This window comes from Octopus sinensis, linkage group LG28, assembly GCF_006345805.1.
Source record: "Octopus sinensis linkage group LG28, ASM634580v1, whole genome shotgun sequence".
Lineage (NCBI taxonomy): Eukaryota > Metazoa > Mollusca > Cephalopoda > Octopoda > Octopodidae > Octopus > Octopus sinensis.
The window spans coordinates 11,636,186-11,660,535 of record NC_043024.1 but is presented as its reverse complement, the minus strand read 5'-3'; the positions used below and the strand labels follow the sequence as shown (position 1 = coordinate 11,660,535).

The following is a 24,350-nucleotide window of genomic DNA, read 5'->3' as shown; positions in this document are numbered from 1 at the left end:
TGTAGACCCACCAAACCAAGTGTGACCATAGTTGTGGCCATGACATATGACCAAGTCCTTTGTTGATACACTGGGCTTGTGTAGACCCGCCAAGCCAAGTGTGACCATAGTTGTGGCCCTTCCTAACGCCAACCACTCCAAGTGTGTAGTGGGTGCTTTTTACATGTCACCGGCACGGGGGCCAGTCAGATGGTACTGGCAACGGCCACGCTCAAATGGTGTTTTTTACATGCCACCTGCACAGGAGCCAGTCCAGCGGCACTGGCAACAATCACGCTTGAATGTTATTTCACGTGCCAATAAGGTGATGCTGGTAATGATCACACTCGAATGGTATGGTCAAAATGGGGACAAAGTGAAAACCTACACTTGCGTCAGAAATTAATTAGCACTTCTCAAATTTCTACATTAAATAGGTTAAATCAATTAACCTATGAGCTGTTCAAAACGTCTTACGCGATGAGAAAACTTAGTATGGTGTGATTTCGGTCCTTGCGAGGCGCTACCTATATCTATTAAACAAAGGAAGATTTGTCTGCATCCGCACTCCAAGTTGTTGTTGCACTGCTATGTCAACATCATAAGGCTGTAGACTCTCAAACTGCTCTGCAAACAAAGTTACGTCATCGTTCTGCGCAACAGTGAACTCGCAACAAAGCAATAGTTCGAGATATGGCCACTAGGTGACAGCACATACCTTGAGTGAAGAGCAAATCAAGGGTGCTAATTAATTTCTGACGGTAGTGTATATATACTGAGTCCAACCCATGCTAGCGTGGAAAACGGACGTTAAATGATGATGATGATGATGATGATGACTGAATTTTGAAATAATAGCATGAAATTTATTTTCAAAGACATTTCTCACGAAGATATATATGTCTAAAGTAGTATTGTATTAAAAATATATGTAAATAGGCATAGGAGTGGCTGTGTGGTAAGTAGCTTGCTTACCAGCCACATGGATCCGGGTTCAGTCCCACTGCATGGCACCTTGGGCAAGTGTCTTCTGCTATAGCCTCGGGCCGACCAAAGCCTTGTGAGTGGATTTGGTAGACGGAAACTGAAAGAAGCCTGTCGTATATATGTATATATATATATGTGTGTGTGTGTATGTGTTTGTGTGTCTGTGTTTGTCCCCCTAGCATTGCTTGACTACCGATGCTGGTGTGTTTACGTCCCCGTAACTTAGCGGTTCGGCAAAAGAGACTGATAGAATAAGTACTGGGCTTACAAAGAATAAGTCCTGGGGTCGATTTGCTCGATTGAATAAAGGCGGTGCTCCAGCATGGCCACAGTCAAATGACTGAAACAAGTAAAAGAGTAAAGGAGTAAATATATGACACTTAAAAATGACAACTGATAAGATTATTGGAACAAATGAGAAAGTTCTAGTAAAAAAAGTATTTGAACAGTATTTTGTGTCATAGAAAATGATAAATTTATTCTGTACAAATACTTTTTTCACCCCTAAATATTTATGATCGTATATAAATTCCTTAGTTACTATAATTTATTAGTTTCTTTTGCATATTCTTAGTTTATGCATCTGTGTGCAAATATAGTATTGGTATATCCCATTTATGTTCAGTAGAAATTAAATAAATAAAGAATTTTGACATGTACAAATATTTATTTCACCCCACTGTATTTACTCTTTACTTGTTTCAGTCATTTGACTGTGGCCATGCTGGAGCACTGCCTTTAATCAAACAACTCAACCCCGGGATTTATTCTTTTGTAAGCCCAGTACTTTTTCTATTGGTTTCTTTTGCCGAACCGCTAAGTAACAGAGACATAAACACACCAGCATCGGTTGTCAAGCAATGCTAGGGGAACAAACACAGACACACAAACACACACACGCATATATCATCATCATCATCATCATCATCATCATCATTTAACATCCGCTTTCCATGCTAGCATGGGTTGGACGGTTCAACTGGGGTCTGGGGAGCCTGAAAGCTGCACCAGTCCAGTCAGATCTGGCAGTGTTTCTACAGCTGGATGCCCTTCCTAACGCCAACCACTCCGAGAGTGTAGTGGGTGATTTTATGTGCCACCGACACAGGTGCCAGACGAGGCTGGCAAACGGCCACGCTGGATGGTGTTTTTTATGTGCCACCAACACAGGTGCCAGACGAGGCTGGCAGACGGCCACGCTCGGATGGTGTTTTTATGTGCCACCGACACAGGTGCCAGATGAGGCACCTGTGTTACGTGCCCACAGCACGGAGGCCAGTCGATGCGGTACTGGCTATGGCCACGTTCGGATGGTTTTCTTGTGTGCCACGTGCCACCGGCACTGGTACCACAAAGATACAAATTCCATTGATGTTCATCTATTTTGATTTGTTTTGATTTTCACTTGCCTCAACAGGTCTTCACAAGTGTCACAAGAAGGAAGGTAAGCACAGGTGGACTGACTACGTCCCAGGTAAGGGCCACGGGTTATGGCCTGACTAGTCTTGCCGGGTTTTCGGATGGTTTTTTTTATGTGCCACCGACATAGGTGCCAGATGAGGCTGGCGAACGGCCACGATCGGATGGTGTTTGTTACGTGCCCACAGCATGGAGGCCAGTCGATGCGGTACTGGCTACGGCCACGTTCGGATGGTTTTCTTGTGTGCCACCGGCACTGGTACCACAAAGATACAAATTCCATTAATGTTCATCTATTTTGATTTGTTTTGATTTGATTTTGATTTTGATTTTGATTTTCACTTGCCTCAACAGGTCTTCACAAGTGTCACAAGAAGGAAGGTATGCACAGGTGGGCTGACTACGTCCAGATATATATATATATATATATATATATATATATATATATATATATTATATATATATATATATATATATATATATATATATATATATATACATACATATACGATAGGCTTCTTTCAGTTTCCGTCTACCAAATCCACTCACACGGCTTTGGTCGGCCCGAGGCTATAGTAGAAGACACTTGCCCAAGGTGCCACGCAGTGGGACTGAACCCGGAACCATGTGGTTGGTAAACAAGCTACTTACCACACAGCCACTCCTATATATATATATGTATTTATATAAATTAAATTAGAGATAAAACCACTATTAGGCAAATCAAACAGTGAAAAACATAAAGCAAAACATATAAATAGAATTAATTAATATAATATACAAAATATATAAAATATAAAATACAAAATTTAAAAATTTAAATTATTTAAATTTAAAATTAAAATTATTAATTTATATTTAAAAATTTTTATATATTTTTTTTATTAAATATATATAACTATCAAAAAGTATTAAAAAGTTTAATATAAGATAAAAAGTATTTATATGTATATATATATATGTGTGTGTGTGTGTATATATATATATATATATATATATATATATATAAATACATTATATATATATATATATATATATATATATCTATAATATTATATTATATATAATATATATATATGTCAGGGAAAAAAGCATGAGATGCAGTTTGGGTTTGGGTTTGTCCCAGGGAAAAGCACCACTGATGCTATATTCCTGGTAAGGCAGCTGCAGGAGAAATACCTAGCCAAAGATAAGCCCCTGTACCTGGCTTTCGTTGACATGGAGAAAGCCTTTGATAGGGTCCCCCGATCCCTCATCTGGTGGTCAATGAGGAAACTAGGGATAGATGAATGGCTGGTGAGGGCTGTGCAAGCCATGTACAGAGATGCCGTAAGTAAGGTTAGAGTTGGCAGCATGTACACAGAAGAATTCAAGGTAGAGGTTGGGGTCCACCAGGTTCAGTACTCAGCCCCCTCCTATTTATCATAGTCCTCCAGGCAATTGTGGAGGAATTCAAGACAGGTTGCCCCTGGGAGCTCCTCTATGCTGACGACCTCGCTCTAATCGCTGAGTCACTATCAGAACTGGAGGAGAAGTTCCAGGTGTGGAAGGAGGAGGTTTAGAATCGAGGGGCCTTAGAGTCAACCTAGCTAAAACCAAAGTACTAATAAGTAGAAAGTTAGAAAATCCACAAATATCCTCAGGAAGATGGCCCTGCTTGATCTGTAGAAAAGGTGTAGTAGTAGAAACTCTATAAGATGTACCCAGTGTAAGCTATGGACACATAAGAGGTGCAGCAATGTCAAAGGTAGGCTAACTGGGAAGATAGTTTTTGTATGTGGCAGATGCTCTGGAGCATTGACCTCCGAAAATCTGCAGAAAACAACTTCCGTCACTTTCCGGGGGGAAAAACTAGAAGTAGTTGATAGCTTCCGCTATCTAGGTGACCAAGTCAGTAGTGGGGGCGGGTGCGCTGAAAGTGTAACTGCTAGAATAAGAATAGCCTGGGCAAAGTTTAGGGAGCTCTTACCTCTGCTGGTGACTAAAGGCCTCTCGCTCAGAGTAAAAGGCAGACTGTATGATGCATGTGTACGAACAGCTATGCTACATGGCAGTGAAACATGGGCCGTGACTGCTGAGGACATGCGTAAGCTCGTGAGGAACGAAGCCAGTATGCTCCGATGGATGTGAAATGTCAGTGTACTTACTCGACAGAGCGTTAGTACCTTGAGAGAAATGTTGTACCTAAGAAGCATCAGTTGTTGTGTGCAAGAGAGACGATTGCGCTGGTATGGTCATGTGGCGAGAATGGATGAAGATAGGTGTGTGAGAAAGTGCCAATCCCTAGCAGTTGAGGGAACCCGTGGAAGAGGCAGACCCAGGAAAACCTGGGACGAAGTGGTGAAGCACGACCTTCGGACGTTAGGTCTCACCATGGAAATGACTAGAGACCGAGAGACCTATGGAAGTATGCTGTGCGTGAGAAGACCCGGCAAGACTAGTGAAGCCATAATCCGTGGCCCCTACCGTAGGGACGTAGTCAGTCCACCTGTGCATACCTTCCTTCTTGTGACACTTGTGAAGACCTGTTGAGGCAAGTGAGAATCGAATCAAATCAAATCAAATCGAACCAAATCAAAATAGATGAACATCAATGGAATTTGTATCCTTGTGGTACCAGTGCCGGGGTGGCACATAAGAAAACCATCCGAACGTGATCGTAGCCAGTACCGCAACGACTGGCCTCCGTGCTGAAGGCATGTAACAAACACCATCCGAGCGTGGCCGTCCGCCAGCCCCGTCTGGCACCTGTGTCGGTGACACATAAGAAAACACCATCCGAGCGTGGCCGTCAGCCAGCCTCGTCTGGCACCTGTGTTGGTGGCACATAAAAAACACCATCCGAGCGTGGCCGTCTGCCAGCCTCGTCTGGCACCTGTGTCGGTGGCACATAAAATCACCCACTACACTCTCGGAGTGGTTGGCGTTAGGAAGGGCATCCAGCTGTAGAAACACTGCCAGATCTGACTGGCCTGGTGCAGCCTTCGGGCTTGCCAGACCCCAGTTGAACCGTCCAACCCATGCTAGCATGGAAAGCGGACGTTAAACGATGATGATGATGATGATGATGATATATATATGTATATATATATATGTATGTATGTATATATATATATATATATATATATATATATATATATAGTGACGTATTTTTGCCATTTCAATATGGCTAACCCCTAAGGGTGGATGCTACTGTAGTTTTTAGCCCCAGGAGGACACACTCCTCCAGCTGGCCATAGACACACTATCTGTGTCCTGTCAGTATTTGCAAAGGGAAGTCATCCTTCCCGTCTTCAACTTATGATACACACGGACTCGAGTTTCGAGGTATTGACCTCTCGTCAGCGTGTGACAATCATAGTTGTCGCCGAGAATTAGAATATATATATATATATATATATATATATATATATATATATATATATATATATATATATATAATATATAATATATATATATATATATATATATATATATATATATATATATATATATATATATATATATATATATATATATATATATATATAGGCGCAGGAGTGGCTGTGTGGTAAGTAGCTTGCTAACCAACTACATGGTTCCGAGTTCAGTCCCACTGCGTGGCATCTTGGGCAAGTGTCTTCTGCTATAGCCCCGGGCCGACCAATGCCTTGTGAGTGGATTTGGTAGACGGAAACTGAAAGAAGCCTGTCGTATATATGTATATATATATACAGGGTGTCCCCAAAAAATGTATACACATAGTGGTTCGGCAAAAGAGAACGATAGAATAAGTACTAGGCTTACAAAGAATAACAAATTTACAATCATTTAAGGTGTGTATACATTTTTTGGGGACACCCTGTATATATAAGTGTGTGTGTATATGTTTGTGTGTCTGTGTTTGTCCCCCTATGCTGGTGTGTTTACGTCCCCGTCACTTAGCGGTTCGGCAAAAGAGACCGATAGAATAAGTGCTGGGCTTACAAAGAATAAGTCCCGGGGTCGATTTGCTCGACTAAAGGCGGTGCTCCAGCATGGCCGCAGTCAAATGACTGAAACAAGTAAAAGAGTAAAAGAGTAAAGAGTATATATATATACATAAATATATACGACGAGCTTCTTTCAGTTTCCGTCTACCAAATCCACTCACAAGGCTTTCGTTTGTAGAAATCACTTGCCCAAACTACCAGCCACGCACTCGAATCGAACCCTGGCCCCTTTCACTTCCCGTCAATCAACCAAAATCCGCTCACATGGTCGGCCCGTCGAGCAAGGATCAGGGTGCGACGTATTCGCAAAATCAAGACAAACACACATACACACACATACACGCATACACGCACACACGCGCGCGCGCGCGCGCGACCTCCCCTCACTCCTCCTTTCGCCCTCCCGCCATGCCCCTCCCCTCTCATCCTCCCCCTTCCCCCTTGACATTCTACTCTAGTCACATGACGTCTCCCGAAAACCGGAAGTCGTGACTTTGACTCAGCCTCCCTTGGTTTTGCTCATCCAACCCACAAAACCCCGTTTGGTCCCCTCACCCGAGCAGGTACCCGTCATCTAAATTAAATTAGACGCATATATCCAATTATAAAATATATCCCGAGAGAGAGAGAGAGAGAGGAAAGCTAGAGTCGCGTGGTTCTTCATCCTTCATTTATACTTCACAAACAAGTAAGTAAACCATTTCTTATTTCCTTCTAATCACATTTCCATGGCCCTAGGTTGGTGCCCTCCGACCTGCTAGAAACAGCAGCTAAATCATTGTTTAGCTCCGGGTTAGATCTGAACGAATAGAGCTGAGAGATCGAAAGAGATTCCTGTCTTTATATTTTCTCTTATCACGTTTCCATGGCCCAAGGTTGCTAGAAACAGCAGCTAAATCATAGATCTGCCGAGCTGCTAGAAACAGCAGCTAAATTATCGTTTAGCTCCGGGTTAGATCTGAACGAATAGAGCTGAGAGATCGAAGATTCCTGTCTTTATATTTTCTCTTATCACGTTTCCATGGCCCAAGGTTGCTAGAAACAGCAGCTAAATCATAGATCTGCCGAGCTGCTAGAAACAGCAGCTAAATTATCGTTTAGCTCCGGGTTAGATCTGAACGAATAGAGCTGAGAGATCGAAAGAGATTCCTTTCTTTATATTTCCTATAATCACATTTCAATGGCCCAAGGTTGGTGCCCTCCGAGCTGCTAGAAACAGCAGCTAAATCATTGTTTAATTCTTGTTTAGCTCCGGATTAGATCTGAACGGATAAAGCTGAAAGATCGAAATAGAATTCCTATCTGTATATATAGTCGATCCTTACTTTGTGTTTTATTTACTTAGTTTAAAAAAAATCATTTTGTGTTTTATTTACATTGCTAGGAAGTCGTTGTAGGATCGACTAGTCACGACTAGCTAGCGCGAGTGCGCGCACCGGGACCACTCTTCTTAAGTAGTACCCACCCCGTCTTTATATGTATCTATAACCACTTTGTTTTCGTCCTTTCCTCTTTAATTTTTTTCTAAGGCGTGTTTCGAAGGCATTTGGCTGCTATTTCTAACAGGTCGTGTGATCACAACAAGACTTACCGAACGAGACAACACTGTGTAGTCATAGTTATATAAAAACACGAGGTGGTAGCGGCAGCAGTGCTTGAGAGCTGACCTAGGGTTGTAAACAACTATAGCCCTTACATGCTTAAATAAGAATAGAAATAACAGCCAGATTTCTCCCAGATCATCCCCCCGTCTTAAAAATTGGGTAATCCGTGCTTTAGATTATGACGAAAAACAAAAAAGGGTAGTATTGTTAAGATTGAATGGTTCGATCTTCACGTAGGTCTGCCACATGGGAGCCGACCTGGGGTTGTAAAAAACCATAGCCCTTACAAGCTTAAATAAGAGTAGAAATAACAGCCAGATTTCTCCCAAATCATTCCCCAGTCTTAAAAATTAAGCTAGGCTACTCTGGATAATCCGAGCTTTAGATTATGACGAAAAGCAAGAAAGGGTAGTCATTGTTAAGATTGAATGGTTCGGTCTTCACGTAGGTCGTCTAGATGAGAGCCGACCTGGGGTTGTAAAAAACTATAGCCCTTACAAGCTTAAATAGGAATAGAAATAACAGCCAGATTTATCCCAAATCATCCCCACGTCTTAAAAATTAAGCTAGGCTACTCTGGATAATCCGAGATTTAGATTATGACGAAAAGCAAGAAAGGGTAGTCATTGTTAAGATTGAATGGTTCGGTCTTCACGTAGGTCGTCTAGATGAGAGCCGACCTGGGGTTGTAAAAAACTATAGCCCTTACAAGCTTAAATAGGAATAGAAATAACAGCCAGATTTATCCCAAATCATCCCCACGTCTTAAAAATTAAGCTAGGCTACTCTGGATAATCCGAGATTTAGATTATGACGAAAAGCAAGAAAGGGTAGTCATTGTTAAGATTGAATGGTTCGGTCTTCACGTAGGTCGTCTAGATGAGAGCCGACCTGGGGTTGTAAAAAACTATAGCCCTTACAAGCTTAAATAGGAATAGAAATAACAGCCAGATTTATCCCAAATCATCCCCACGTCTTAAAAATTAAGCTAGGCTACTCTGGATAATCCGAGATTTAGATTATGACGAAAAGCAAGAAAGGGTAGTCATTGTTAAGATTGAATGGTTCGATCTATCATTCTATTTTCTTTTGCTATTACGGGTTTTTAATTTCAGATCTCAGCTCGGGGTTGTTTGACGGGAAATATTTCGGTTTACAATTACCATGTGTTCATTTATTGTTCATTTTATCATCATTCTTCCGCAAGACTTCCAGTCTGTCTAGTATTTCATTATTATTTAATTAATACGAATTCAATTAGGACAGTATACGGGCGAAGGTCAACCAGTGCGATCGTATAAAAAGAAAAAGGAAAAAAATAGGATTTATTGGTGTTTAAATGAAATATAAATTAGTTGCGATGTTGCCTGTTTACTTTTACCATTTGCACGTTCGCAGAAAAAGACATATTCTGTCGACGTAAGGATTTTCCATCAGTAATTTATTCCGACTCTTTTGCTGGTGTTTTTCCGCTAATTCTAGCTTTCATTTTAGTCGGATTTTTGTCCTTCAGTTTTTCCTATGACCACCAGATTCTTCCCAGTTATTCCTTACCAGCCTCTCGGTATTGCATCGGCTGTTTTATTTCTATAGATTATACCAAAATAAAGCTAAAAAACAAGGTATACCGTCGGCCAAGAAAACGGTACGAAGCGGTACATTGTTAAAAGTGAAAGTAATGATACAGATTTCGCTTCCATTGTATCTTCGCTACCGACATCGGATTTTCTATTAACAGAAATACTCCAAATCCGGCTTCTTTAAAATACCATAAAATTTTTTTTTAAATAATAATAATAATAATAATAACCATTCACTTTCATTTTATTGCTTAATTATCAAATTTTCGTTTTCTCGTCGGCCATTGTATGTGCTTACAACGAAAGCTGCCTACAAAAATTTCTAGGGCAAAATCTATATAGGTCTGTCTGTAGTCATGGAGAATTACTGTTATCTGTATTCAATAATCACAACGTTGTGTGAGAGCCACCTTTGGAGAAGGAATATTTTGCTGGAAAAATTCTCGCCAAAATTAGTCTTTGCCTAAAGGTTAGCCTTTTACGATGCTGTAATTATCGAATACATTTGTTCTAGAAATACATTCATACATATTATATATATATATATATTATATATATATATATGTATATGTATATATGTATGTATATATGTGTATATATATATATGTATATATATATGTATATATATATGTATATGTATATGTATATATATATGTATATATATATATGTATATGTATATATATATATATGTATATATATATGTATATGTATATATATATGTATATATATTGTATATATATATATATATATATATAGAGAGAGAGAGAGAGAGGCAGACGGCATAGAGTTGGAGATTATCCCGTGTGCATGAAAAAAAATGAAATTCGAAAATCTTGTGAATTCTTAGAAAATGTTTGGTTTCGTTTTTCTGTGGAATGGTTTGCCCCACCCACTTTTCTCTTGAAGTTTTTTCCACTTTTTGACCGCCTTTCGATTTTTTGGGTTTTTTTTTTATTTCCTTTTAAATATAGTCGTAGGAGTGGCTGTGTGGTAAGTAGCTTGCTTACAAACCACATGGTTATTATTCTATCGTCTCTTTTGCCGAACCGCTAAGTTACGGGGACGTAAACACACCAGCATCGGTTGTCAAGCGATGTTGGGGGGACAAACACAGACACACAAACATACACACACACTCATACACACATACATATATATATATATATGTAAACATATATACGACGGGCTTCTTTCAGTTTCCATCCACCAAATCCACTCACAAGGCTTTGGTCGGCCCGAGGCTATAGTAGAAGACACTTGCCCAAGGTGCCATGCAGTGGGACTGAGCCTGGAACCATGTAGTTGGTAAGCAAGCTACTTACCACACAGCCACTCCCCGTAACTTAGGAAAAGAGACAAAAAAATAACCAGGCTTTAAGCCTTGGAGTTTATTAATTTCAGTAAAAATGCATAGTCACAGACTAGGGATTGAAACAACTAAAAGATAAAATATATAGGCGCAGGAGTGGCTTTGTGGTAAGTAGTTTGTTTACCAACCACATGGTTCCGGATTCAGTCCCACTGCGTGGCACCTTGGGCAAGTGTCTTCTACTATAGCCCCGGGCCGACCAATGCCTTGTGAGTGGATTTGGTAGACGGAAACTGAAAGAAGCCTGTCGTATATATATATATATATGTATGTGTTTGTGTGTCTGTGTTTGTCCCCCTAGCATTGCTTGACAACCGATGCTGGTGTGTTTACGTCCCCGTCACTTAGCAGTTCGGCAAAAGAGACCGATAGAATAAGTACTAGGCTTCCAAAGAATAAGTCCTGGGGTCGATTTGCTCGACTAAAGGCGGTGCTCCAGCATGGCCGCAGTCAAATGACTGAAACAAGTATAAAAAAATGTATATATATATGTATATGTGGAGGCGCATTGGCCCAGTGGTTAGGGCAGCAGACTCGCGATTTCAATTCCCAGACTGGGCGTTGTGAGTGTTTATTGAGCGAAAACACCTAAAAGCTTCACGACGCTCTGGCAGGGGGTGGGTGGTAGTCCCTGCTGTACTCTTTCACCACAACTTTCTCTCACTCTTTCTTCTGTTGGCCTGCTCGCTTAGCCAGCGGGGTGGCGTCATATGAAGGGTAAAACAATGCGAAGCGCATTGTGACCAGCGATGTGTAGCAACATCTGATAGCCTGGTCGGTCACGGTGATATATATATATATATATATATATATTGAAAGCGGTGAGCTGACAGAAACATTAGCACGCCGGGCGAAATGCCTTGCCGTTACGTTCTGGGTTCAAATTCCGCCAAGGGCGACTCTGCCTTTCATCCTTTCGGGGTCGATAAAGAAAAGTACCAGTTACGCACTGGGGTCAATGTAATCAATTTAATCCGTTTGTCTGTCCTTGTTTGTCCCCTCTATGTTTAGCCCCTTGTGGGCAGTAAATATATATATATATATATATATAATATATATATATATATATATATATATTTATATATATACTAGCAGTAACGCCCGGTGTTGCTCAGGTTTGTTTCGACCCTTTAGAATTGGAATTTTTATAAAGAGTATAAGCATCCAATGGCCACCCCATCCTAGTCTTCTCTCTTGCACATCACATCCGATTCCTCTCACTTCCCTATTCTTCTCTCAACAAACCAATTCTTCATCGTACAATCACCCTGACAATACTCATCCAACAGAGCATACGAGGTTCATTCATGTTCCTTCCTGTCTTCTATTACGAACAATGCTGAGTTTAACAATTGAAAATTAAGCATAATGAAACCAACCACATTTTATAATTAGCGCCTATTATTTACCAATTACTGCAGAATTTTAATTTTGCTAATTGTTTGTTAATGATTGTGTTTATTTTCCACTTTCAATTTGTCGTGCAATTGGTTCTCAGTCAGATTGAAATAGGTGCAAAGTTCAAAAAAGCCATTCTGTTAATTCGTTTGTGAATGTTGACAAAGACATTCACTGCATGAAAACCCAACAATGCAGACAGTAAAGATAAGGGACCATGCAAATCAAAGCCCCACCTAAATTGAGGGCAATGTCTTTGAAATAGTGTTGATAAGCAAAAAAGAAACATTTATTGACATAAAGATAATAAATAGCATTTGTCTGTGTGTATATATCTGTATGTGTATATGTATACATATGTGTATATGTATACATATGTGTATATGTATATGTGTGTGTATGTATATATGTGTGTGTGTGTATATATATATATATATATATGTATATATATTCATAGGCGCAGGAGTGGCTGTGTGGTAAGTAGCTTGCTAACCAACCACATGGTGTCTTCTGCTATAGCCCCGGGCCGACCAATGCCTTGTGAGTGGATTTGGTAGACGGAAACTGAAAGAAGCCTGTCGTATATATGTATATATATATATATATATATATATATATATATATATATATATAAGTGTGTGTGTATATGTTTGTGTGTCTGTGTTTTTCCCCCTAGCATTGCTTGACAACCGATGCTGGTGTGTTTACGTCCCCGTTACTTAGCGGTTCGGCAAAAGAGACCGATAGAATAAGTACTGGGCTTACAAAGACTAAAGGTGGTGCTCCAGCATGGCCGCAGTCAAATGACTGAAACAAGTAAAAGAGTAAAGAGTATAGCATGGCTCAGTGGTTAGAGCGTTGAGCTTACAATTGTGAGGTTGTGAGTTCGAATCCTGGACCGGGCTGCGTTTTGTGTTCTTGAGCAAGACACTTGATTTCACGTTGCTCCTGTTAACTCAGCTGTAGAAATGAGTTGCGACATCAATGGTGCCAAGCTGTATCGGCCCCTTTGCCTTTACCCTTGGATAACATCAGTGGTGTGGAGAGGGGAGGCTGGTATGCATGGGCGACTGCTGGTTTTTCATAAACAACCTTGCCCAGACTTATTCCTAAGAAGGGAACTTACTAGGTGCAATCCAATGGTCAAGATGCTATATCCTCCTCTTTTTCGTCAAAAGATTCAAGTAATACGTCTCTATATCTCTGTCCATTCACAGGATCCTTAAGCTTCCAGCCCCTTCTTTTCCATGCTGGTCAAAAGTTAAACAAATTCTATAAAGTGTTAATATCAAATGGAAATTGTAGTTGTGATACCTGTACCGGTGGCACTAAAAAGCACCAGCCAAACGTGGCCGATGCCTGCGCCACCTTGACTGGCTTCTGTGCCGGTGGCACATAAAAAGCACCAACCAATTGTGGCCGCTGCCAGCCTGCTCTGGCACCTGTGTCAATGGCATGTAAAAAGGACCCACTACACTCACGGAGTGGTTGGCATCAGGAAGGGCATCTAGCTGTAGAAACACTGCCAGATCAAGATTGGAGCCTGGTGCAGCCTCCTGGCTTCCCAGACCCTAGTCGAACTGTCCAACCCATGCTAGCATGGAAAACAGACGTTAAACGATGATGATGTTCTCTGAGTGTTGAATGCATATCTAAATGCCTACAGTATAGACTTCAGTGAATAGTAATGAGACTTGTGGATTATTTGTAGGGAACCTAATACTATTAATACTACAAGTTCGATGACTGGCTTCCGTGCTAGTGCGGGGCTAAGAGAACCATATGAGTGAGATTGGGGCCAGAGCAACAAGCTGACCTCCGTGCCAATGGCATGTTAAAAACACCATTTGAGCATGATCGTTACCTGCGTCGCCTTACTAGCACTTGTGCCAGTGGAACATGAAAAAACATTCGAGCAAGGTTGTTTCCAGTGCCACTGGACTGGCTCCTGTGCAGGTGGCACATAAAAAGCACCATTTGAGCGTGCTGTTGCCAGTACCGCCTGACTGGCCCTCGTGCCAGTGGCATGTAAAAGCACCCACTACACTCTCAGAGTGATTGGCATTAGGAAGGGCATCCAGCTGTAGAAAGTCTGCCAGATCAAGATTGGAGCCTGGTGCAGCCATCTGGTTCGCCAGCCCTCAGTCAAATCGTCCAACCCATGCTAGCATGGAAAGCGGACGTTGAACGATGATGATGATGATGAACAGATCGTGTTTAAGTTTCTTTTGCATACTTGTAATTCTAACCACATGCAAGATCTGATCAGAAGGTATCGTCACTGTTTCTATGGTAACAGAGCTGAAGTATGCGGGAGTAAAGCTGCTTGGCGCAGATTGACCTTGAACTCAGACACACTGAGTTGTAGCGAATCTGGCTCACTTCCATTGTTTATAGCAGTACTTGGGAGTAAAGTGTGTCAAGTGCGGTCATCTCGAAAGGAAGATTAGGTTTCAGTTGTGAAGGATTTCCTTGATTGAGTCAAAGAAGATGGAAGCTTTTTGGAAACGGTGATAACAGGTGATGAATCGTGGGTCTTTGGCTATAGCCTCAGAATGTTCCTTCTGAAGCATATGTCCGGCCAAGGTTGTTTATGGAAGACCAGCAGTCACCCATGCATACCAGCGTCCTCTCTCTGCACCACTGATGTTATCCAAGAGAAAGGCAAAGTAAAAATTTTGCATTATGTAGCTTGTTATTCTCTTTAAGTGAACATTTTTCTGGTTGAAATACACCGTAAAATGGCGACACAGCAGTCAAAGAATCGTAAAAAATAGGGATTTTCATAGAAAAAAAGCACCTTTTTGATGTAAATAATTTTTGATGTTAACATGGTCTGATTTGAATTTTTTCCTCTACGGAAGGAAGAGCAAGCCTTCTACCAAACCTGCCACACACAGACAACTTCAGCTTTATATATATAGACTAGCAGTATCGCCCAGCGTTGCTCGGGTTTGTTTTGACCCTTTAGAATTAGAATTTTTGAAAAGTAAAACTTTTGCATTATGTAGCTTGTTATTCTCTTTAAGTGAACATTTTTCTGGTTGAAATACACCGAAAAATGGCGACACAGCAGTAAAAAAATCGTAAAAAATAGGGAATATCATAGAAAAAAAGCACCTTTTTGATGTAAATAATTTTGTGTCTTAACATGGTCTGATTTGAATTTTTTCTTCTACAGAATGAAGAGCAAGCCTTCTTTTATCATAGTCTCGATTTTGGTCAACTTGCGTGCAGGGTCTCGGAGGAGATAGTGTTAGTTGAAGGCTACTAAACCTGCCACACACACACAGACAACTTCAGCTTTATATATATAGATTTTTCTGGTTGAAATACACCGAAAAATGGCGACACAGCAGTCAAAAATGAGTTGCGATGTCACTGATGCAAAGACCGATACAGCTTGGCACTAGTGATATCGCAACTCATTTCTACAGCTGAGTGAACTGGAACAACGTGAAATAAAGTGTCTTGCTCAAGAAAACAATACACAGCTTGGTCTGAGAATTGAACTCACAACCTCATGAATGTGAGCCCGATGCTCTAATCACTAAGCCATGCGCCTTCACATAATCTCTATCTCTCAATATATAAAGCTGAAGTTGTCTGTGTGTGGCATGTTTGGTAGCCTTCAACAAACACTATCTCCGAGACCCTGCGGCGCAAGTTGACCAAAATCGAGAGTATGATAGAAGAAGGCTTGCTCTTCCTTCCGTAGAAGAAAAAATTCAAATCAAACCATGTTAACATCAAAAAGGTGCTTTTTTTTCTATGAAAATCCCTATTTTTTACGATTTTTTTACTGCTGTGTCGCCATTTTACGGTGTATTTCAACCAGAAAAATGTTCACTTAAAGAGAATAACAAGCTACATAATGCAAAATTTTTACTTTTCAAAAATTCCAATTCTAAAGGGTAGAAACAAACCCGAGCAACGCCGGGCGATACTGCTAGTCTATATATATAAAGCTGAAGTTGTCTGTGTGTGTATGGCAGGTTTGGTAGCCTTCAACTAACACTATCTCCTCCAAGACCCTGTGGCACAAGTTGACCAAAATTGAGAGTATGATAGAAGAAGGCTTGCTCTTCATTCCATAAAAGAAAAAATTCAAATCGGACCATGTTAACACCAAAAATTATTTACATCAAAATGGTGCTTTTTTTCTATGAAAATCCCTATTTTTTACGATTTTTTTACTGCTGTGTCGCCATTTTTCGGTGTATTTCAACCAGAAAAATGTTCACTTAAAGAGAATAACAAGCTATATAATGCAAAATTTTTAATTTTCAAAAACTCCAATTCTAAAGGGTCGAAACAAACCCAAGCAACGCCGGGTGATACTGCTAGTTAACTAATAAACCTAAAATTCTGTCAGTTTTCCCAATTCCATAGAAATTGATAGATAATTCTGAGACACCCTCTATTTTTTATTTTTATACATTTGTTTCCTACTCTTTTACTTTTTACTCTTTTACTTGTTTCAGTCATTTGACTGCGGCCATGCTGGAGCACCGCCTTTAGTCGAGCAAATCGGCCCCGGGACTTATTCTTTGTAAGCCCAGTACTTATTCTATCGGACTCTTTTGCCGAACCGCTAAGTGACGGGGACGTAAACACACACCAGCATCGGTTGTCAAGCAATGCTAGGGGGACAAACACAGACACACATACATATATATATATATACATATATATGACAGGCTTCTTTCAGTTTCCGTCTACCAAATCCACTCACAAGGCTTTGGTCGGCCCGAGGCTATAGTAGAAGATACTTGCCCAAGATGCCACGCAGTGGGATTGAACCCAGAACCATGTGGTTGGTTAGCAAGCTACTTACCACACAGCCACTCCTACGATAGGCTTCTTTCAGTTTCCGTCTACCAAATCCACTCACAAGGCTTTGGTCAGCCCGAGGCTATAGTAGAAGACACTTGCCCAAGATGCCACGCAGTGGGACTGAACCCAGAACCATGTGGTTGGTTAGCAAGCTACTTACCACACAGCCACTCCTACGACAGGCTTCTTTCAGTTTCCGTCTACCAAATCCACTCACAAGGCTTTGGTCGGCCCGAGGCTATAGTAGAAGACACTTGCCCAAGATGCCACGCAGTGGGATTGAACCCAGAACCATGTGGTTGGTTAGCAAGCTACTTACCACACAGCCACTCCTACGACAGGCTTCTTTCAGTTTCCGTCTACCAAATCCACTCACAAGGCTTTGGTCGGCCCGAGGCTATAGTAGAAGACACTTGCCCAAGATGCCACGCAGTGGGATTGAACCCAGAACCATGTGGTTGGTTAGCAAGCTACTTACCAAACAGCCACTCCTACGACAGGCTTCTTTCAGTTTCTGTCTACCAAATCCACTCACAAGGCTTTGGTTGGCCCGAGGCTATAGTAGAAGACACTTGCCCAAGATGCCACGCAGTGGGACTGAACCCAGTACCATGTGGTTGGTTAGCAAGCTACTTACCACACAGCCACTCCTACGACAGGCTTCTTTCAGTTTCCGTCTACCAAATCCACTCACAAGGCTTTGGTTGGCCCGAGGCTATAGTAGAAGACACTTGCCCAAGATGCCACGCAGTGGGACTGAACCCAGTACCATGTGGTTGGTTAGCAAGCTACTTACCACACAGCCACTCCTACGACAGGCTTCTTTCAGTTTCTGTCTACCAAATCCACTCACAAGGCTTTGGTCGGCCCAAGGCTATAGTAGAAGACACTTGCCCAAGATGCCACGCAGTGGGATTGAACCCAGAACCATGTGGTTGGTTAGCAAGCTACTTACCACACAGCCACTCCTGCGCCTTTTCCGTTTATTTTTCATGTATTTTTTTGTCTTCTTTAGGAAATGTTGTACTCCCTCTTTGCCGTTCTGTTCTTGTCTGCCGTCCAAGGAGGAAAACTCTTCTACAACCGTTATGACGATCTGTGTTCCAGTAAAGTAGCCACCTGCACGAACGGTACCTGTTGCCTTATTGGCCCCAATGAATATGCTTGTTGTATCTATAAGAATGTAAGTATTTTTTCCAGATTTCATAAAATTTCCTCATCATCATCATTCATTGTTCGACCGTGATCGAGACAATGGAATTTACCATGTTACGCCAGACTTCACAGTCCATCATAGCATTGCGGAGGTCCTGTTGCTGGATGCCTGTATCCCTGGAGATTACATCAGGGTAGGAGAGTGTGCGCCCTCTGGTATTGCGAGTAGATGGCTTCCAGAGGAGAAGAATAGAAATTACCTCGTTTTCAGCTCTACAACAATGTCCAGCAAGCTGGACTCTTCTACCTTTCACAAGAGATGACACAGGTGGTAGCTTCCCATATATTTGCATTTTGGTTGGATGACGCTTCCACGAGAGATTTTGAGCTCTCATAAGGAGGCGAGTGTAGGTTCCATCCAACCGCCTCTCAAGCTTCTTTCCTCACATGTTTCTCACATTGGTAAGTATAACCTGAAACCTGGTTTACCATTGCCCCAGGACCATTGCATGCTTTTAATGTAATTAAATAATGAGATTATTGTATACAGTGCTCAGGTGCACACTAACTTGTCAAAAGTGCGTATAAAGCATGTGTCTTAACCCTTTAGTGTTCGCATTATTCTACCAAAATTAATCTTTTTTCATCCACTAATCATGCATTATCTTGTAGCTATGAGATTTTGATGAGGTAGCTGTTAATTTTTAAAACAATATTGTAGGGTTGGTGTGAGAGACCAGATCTGGCCAGTTTGACCATAAAACAGGCAGAATACCTTTGGCTGGATATGACCGGTTTAACCCTTTCGTTACCATATTTCTGTTGAGATGCTCTGTGTTTCTTTCAATTACTTGAAATATAAGAAAGAATTTAGTAAAATAACTTAGTTATCATTAAGCTAGGGTTAGGAACATAAATTGTGACTAAAGTTTGGTGGAAGATTTTAATTCAAAACTTATGAAAACAAGACATTTGTACTCAGAGCCAGAGCCGGTTTCAGCCGGGTTGGTAACGAAAGGGTTAAGAATTGTTTCTCTATTATATATTTTAACCCTTTTGTTACCATATTTCTGTTGAGATGCTCTGTGTTTCTTTCAATTATTTTAAATATAACAAAGAATTTAGTAAAATAACTTGGTTATCATTAAGCTGGTGTTAGGAACATAAATTGTGACTAAGGTTTGGTGGAAGATTTTAATTCAGAACTTTTGAAAACAAGACATTTATACTACAGAGCCAGAGGTGGTTTCAACCAGGTTGGTATCGAAAGGGTAAAAATTGTTTCTCTATTATATATTTTAACCCTTTTGTTACCATATTTCTGTTTAGATGCTCTGTGTTTCTTTCAATTACTTTAAATATAACAAAGAATTTAGTAAAATAAATTGGTTATCATTAAGCTAGTGTTAGGAACATAAATTGTGACTAAGGTTTGGTGGAAGATTTTAATTCAGAACTTATGAAAACAAGACATTTGTACTCAGAGCCAGAGCCGGTTTCAGCCGGGTTGGTAACGAAAGGGTTAAATGCTAAAGGGTTAATGTAAAAATGTCTGGGAAGTGAACAGTGTATGAGTCAGATACATGCTTGCGTGTGTATGGAGGGGAGAGAAAATCAGGTGTAGTGTTGGCGAATCTCAGGAAGCATGGAAGTTTTGAAGGATGCAGTGCTCCGACAACTAACAACTGATGCCAGCAGTTTGTTCCATGCTTCAGCAACTCTCAGCGTGAAAAAATGTTTCCGAAAGTCATGGAAGGAGCTGTGCTGTTTTCTGACTTTGTAAAACATGTCCACGGGTGTTAGACGGGTGGAGTTTGAAAAGGTGCTCAGAGTTATTGTTTGTAAGATGGTTAATAATTCTATGGGTGTCTGCCAAGTCAGCTGCTAGGCATCGGATTTTCAGTGTGTCCATGCCTTGGTTGTCAGATACATGCTTGCGTGTGTATGGAGGGGAGAAAATCAGGTGTAGTGTTGGCGAATCTCAGGAAGCATGGAAGTTCTGAAGGATGCAGTGCTCCGACAACTAACAACTGATGCCGGCAGTTTGTTCCATGCTACAGCAACTCTTAGTGTGAAAAAATGTTTCCGAAGGTCATGGGAGCTGTGCTGTTTTCTGACTTTGTAAACATGTCCACGGGTGTTAGACAGGTGGAGTTTGAAAAGGTGCTCAGAGTTATTGTTTGTACGATGGTTAATAATTTTATGGGTGTCTGCCAAGTCAGCTGCCAGACGTCAGAGTTTCAATGTGTCCATGCCCAGGGAAGTAAGGTGTTCAGAATATGGCAAATGCCTGATGGAGGGTATTCTTTTGGTTGCACGTCGACGATTGATATCCTGGGCAAGATAGGGGTTCCAGACCGGTGATGCAAATTCCAGGTGAGGCCGCACCATAGCTATATAAAGCCACAAATAAAGCTTAACCTAATGAGGCCATTATTTTGATGCTTTTACATGAATCACCCCTCTTCAACACCCCCTTGGAACTTACCACCGCCCCCAGGAGGCTTAACCACCCAGTTTGGGAACCACTTCTATAGTAGAAGACACAAAAGGGACCAGTAGAGTAAGTACCAGGCTTTAAAAAAAAATGGGAAGTACTGGGGTTGATTAGTTTGACTAAAATTCCTCACGGTGGTGCCCCAGCATGGCCACAGTCTAACGACTATAACAAGTAAACAATAAAAGATACAAGTATTGCTTCTGGTTTATAACCTCACCCAATTTAAATATTTTATTCTGAAGAAAATTCCCAACCCCTCTAAACATCAACTGACCCTTAGGGAGTTGCTGCAGACCGCAACATCATCATCATCATCGTTTAACATCCGTTTTCCATGCTAGCATGGGTTGGACAATTTGACTGAGGTCTGGTAAACCAGATGGCTGCACCAGGCTCCAATCTGATCTGGCAGAGTTTCTACAGCTGGATGCCCTTCCTAACGCCTCTCAGATACCAGCTGAGGGCTCTGTACCTTTAAGCCTTGTGGCCCCTTTGGAAATTATAATAATTATTTGTTTTGTTTATTTGTGCAATCTTCTTTATATTTCCATGTTGTTGTACTTTCTTGTTCCAGGCTGAATGTTGTTCAGACAGGACCCATTGCTGCCCTGAGGGTTATGCCTGCGATGTGAAAAATGGTCAATGCATAAAGGATGGCATCAAGATTTCATGGCAAAATGCTTCAATAAAGAAGCACAAGGTACCGTGTATATTTTATGTAATTTTTTCGTATTTTATCCACAGACTTCACTTGAATACTCAACCATGAATGCTACTGGCTTGGGTGTGATATATGCATATACATACATACATATATAATTATTATATGAGGGAATAAAATCCAAACTTACAAGGAAAAAGAATTCAATTTAGAAATACTAAATCAAATTCCATACAATATAATATATATAAAATATTAGAAAAAAAACACCTTTTATCAATTCACTTTTATCAATTAAATTACACCATTTAATTATTTAATTTAATTATTCATTTTGAATTGATAAAAGGTGGTTTTTTTCTAATATTTTATATATATATGACCTCCCTTTGCAAATATCATAAGGGCACAGAAAGTGTGTCTAAAGCCAGCTGGAGACGATGATCTCCTGGGGCTAAAAGCTACAGTAACACCCACCCTTAGTGGTTAGCCATATTGAGATGGCTAGTATACTTTACGTTATATATATATATATATATATATATGTATGGATAAATTAAGAAATGGACCCAAACGCAGGTGTTATTCAAATCATTTATACTTCCAACATATGTTTCGAAAAAAGCATTGAGATTATTCTGGAGGGGAAAATAAAATGATGGAGTGAGGGACATTTTTGATTCCCATCTCTGCCAAGTATTTGGTTCCAAGAACGGGACTGTGGACCGGTGCATTGTCTTGATGCCGATGCTCCGGCTTTTTGCATAAAATTTCTTCCTGAACTCCTTCAAAACCTCTACAAAGTACTTTTTGTTGACCGTCTGGCCAGAGGGAACCCAGTGGATGTAGATGATGCCCTTGTTGTAAGGGGATTATCACGAGCTTCCAGGTGGGTTTACTTTCCCCTAGCCTCTTTTGCCAGTGAAAAACAGATGCTCAACCCATACAAGATAATCCACGACCAGCCTGGAGCATTCCATAAGTCTCTGTAGTGCTTTTGCCTAGTTTAACACAAAACTTCATTGCATATCGACCTTCCAAACATCCCAACTGCATTCTGCAAACTAATCAGTTGTAACGAGCAGTGTTTAGTAGGATGTGTTTAACCCTTTTGATACCAACCTACCTGAGACCACCCCAGGTTCTGATTTAAAGTGGTCTAAATTATAATCTTCTATCAAAGTTTTCTGCTAAATTGTTCCAGACCCTGACTTAACAATAAGAATGTTATTTTACTAAATTATTCGTTATTTTAAAAATTAATTGAAACAAAGGCTCTTTAGGCACAGGAGCGGCTGTGTGGTAAGTAGCTTGCTTACCAACCACATGGTTCCGGGTTCAGTCCTACTGCGTGGCACCTTGGGTAAGTGTCTTCTGCTATAGCCTTGGGCCGACCAAAGCCTTGTGAGTGGATCTGGAAGACGGAAACTGAAAGAAGCCCGTCATATGCGTAGGAGTGGCTGTGTGGTAAGTAACTTGCTTACCAACCACATGGTTCCGGGTTCAGTCCCACTGCGTGGCACCTTGGGCAAGTGTCTTCTACTATAGCCTCGGGCCAACCAAAGCCTTGTGAGTGGATTTGTGAGTCGTATATATGTATATATATATATATATGTATGTGTGTTTGTGTGTCTTTGTTTGTCCCCCTAGCATTGCTTGACAACCAATGCTGGTGTGTTTATGTCCCCGTTACTTAGCGGTTCGGCAAAAGAACCGATAGAATAAGTACTGGGCTTACAAAAGAATAAGTCCCGGGGTCGAGTTGCTCGATTAAAGGCGGTGCTCCAGCATGGCCGCAGTCAAATGACTGAAACAAGTAAAAGAGTAAAGGCAGGCAAAAAAGGGTGAAAGGGTTGTTGCTACTGACCCCTTCAATTTGGAATAACAAAGGTTGGCAGACTAACTTATTAAATGTTTAGTAATGGTAGTAATATAGCTAGTTCTAAAATCTCTTAACGAGATATAAGTAGTAACAATACTGGACAGTAATATTCACCCACTAATTGTATTAATCACCGTGATCGACCAGGCTATCAGATGTTGCTACACATCGCTGGTCACAGTGCGCTTCGCATAGTTTTAGCCTTCAAATGACGCCACTCCACTGGCTAAGCAAGCAGGCCAACAGAAGAAAGAGTGAGAGAAAGTTGTGGCGAAAGAGTACAGCAGGGATCGCCACCACCCCCTGCCGGAGACTCGTGGAGCTTTATGCGTTTTCGCTCAATAAACACTCACAACGCCCAGTCTGGGAATCGAAACCACGATTCTACGATCGCGAGTCCGCTGCTCTAACCACTGGGCCATTGCACTTCCAATTGTATTAATAGTTTGTAATACTTATTTTAGCAATAAACTATTACCATTAACGACAGGGTGGGCATAAAGAGGGGAACTGAATAGGAAAGGGGATAGGACATGGATCAGTGTAATGGTTAGCAGGAACTGGGAATAACCCCTGCTTTCCTGGTATTACCAGTCAACTCATTTATTTTACCCAGATGCATATTCATTAATTAAATTCGTTATTCACCCACTAATTGTATTAATAGTTTGTAATAATTATTTTAGCAATAAACTATTACCATTAACGACAGGGTGGGCATAAAGAGGGGAACTGAATAGGAAAGGGGATAGGACATAAAACAGTGTAATGGTTAGCAGGAACTGGGAATAACCCCTGCTTTCCTGGTATTACCAGTCAACTCATTTATTTTACCCAGATGCATATTCATTAATTAAATTCGTTATTCACCCACTAATTGTATTAATAGTTTGTAATAATTATTTTAGCAATAAACTATTACCATTAACGACAGGGTGGGCATAAAGAGGGGAACTGAATAGGAAAGGGGATAGGACATAAAACAGTGTAATGGTTAGCAGGAACTGG

The 24,350-nt window shown here is 40.9% G+C and overlaps 1 protein-coding gene across 3 annotated transcripts in view; it reads left to right on the top strand.

Moving 5' to 3' along the window:
- Nucleotides 1-6,833: 6,833 nt before the first annotated feature.
- LOC115225887 (progranulin) overlaps nucleotides 6,834-24,350 on the top strand; it is a 39,986-nt gene continuing 22,469 nt past the window's right edge. The window contains exons 1-3 of one of the 3 annotated variants that reach the window (XM_036514755.1): nucleotides 6,834-7,044; nucleotides 18,160-18,327; nucleotides 21,374-21,499. In XM_036514755.1, coding sequence (XP_036370648.1) covers nucleotides 18,163-18,327; nucleotides 21,374-21,499 — 291 coding nt within the window. In that variant the 5' untranslated portion in view covers nucleotides 6,834-7,044; nucleotides 18,160-18,162. The remainder of the gene's footprint in view (nucleotides 7,045-18,159; nucleotides 18,328-21,373; nucleotides 21,500-24,350) is intronic. The other 2 variants (XM_029796888.2, XM_029796889.2) reach the window with 2 other exon arrangements.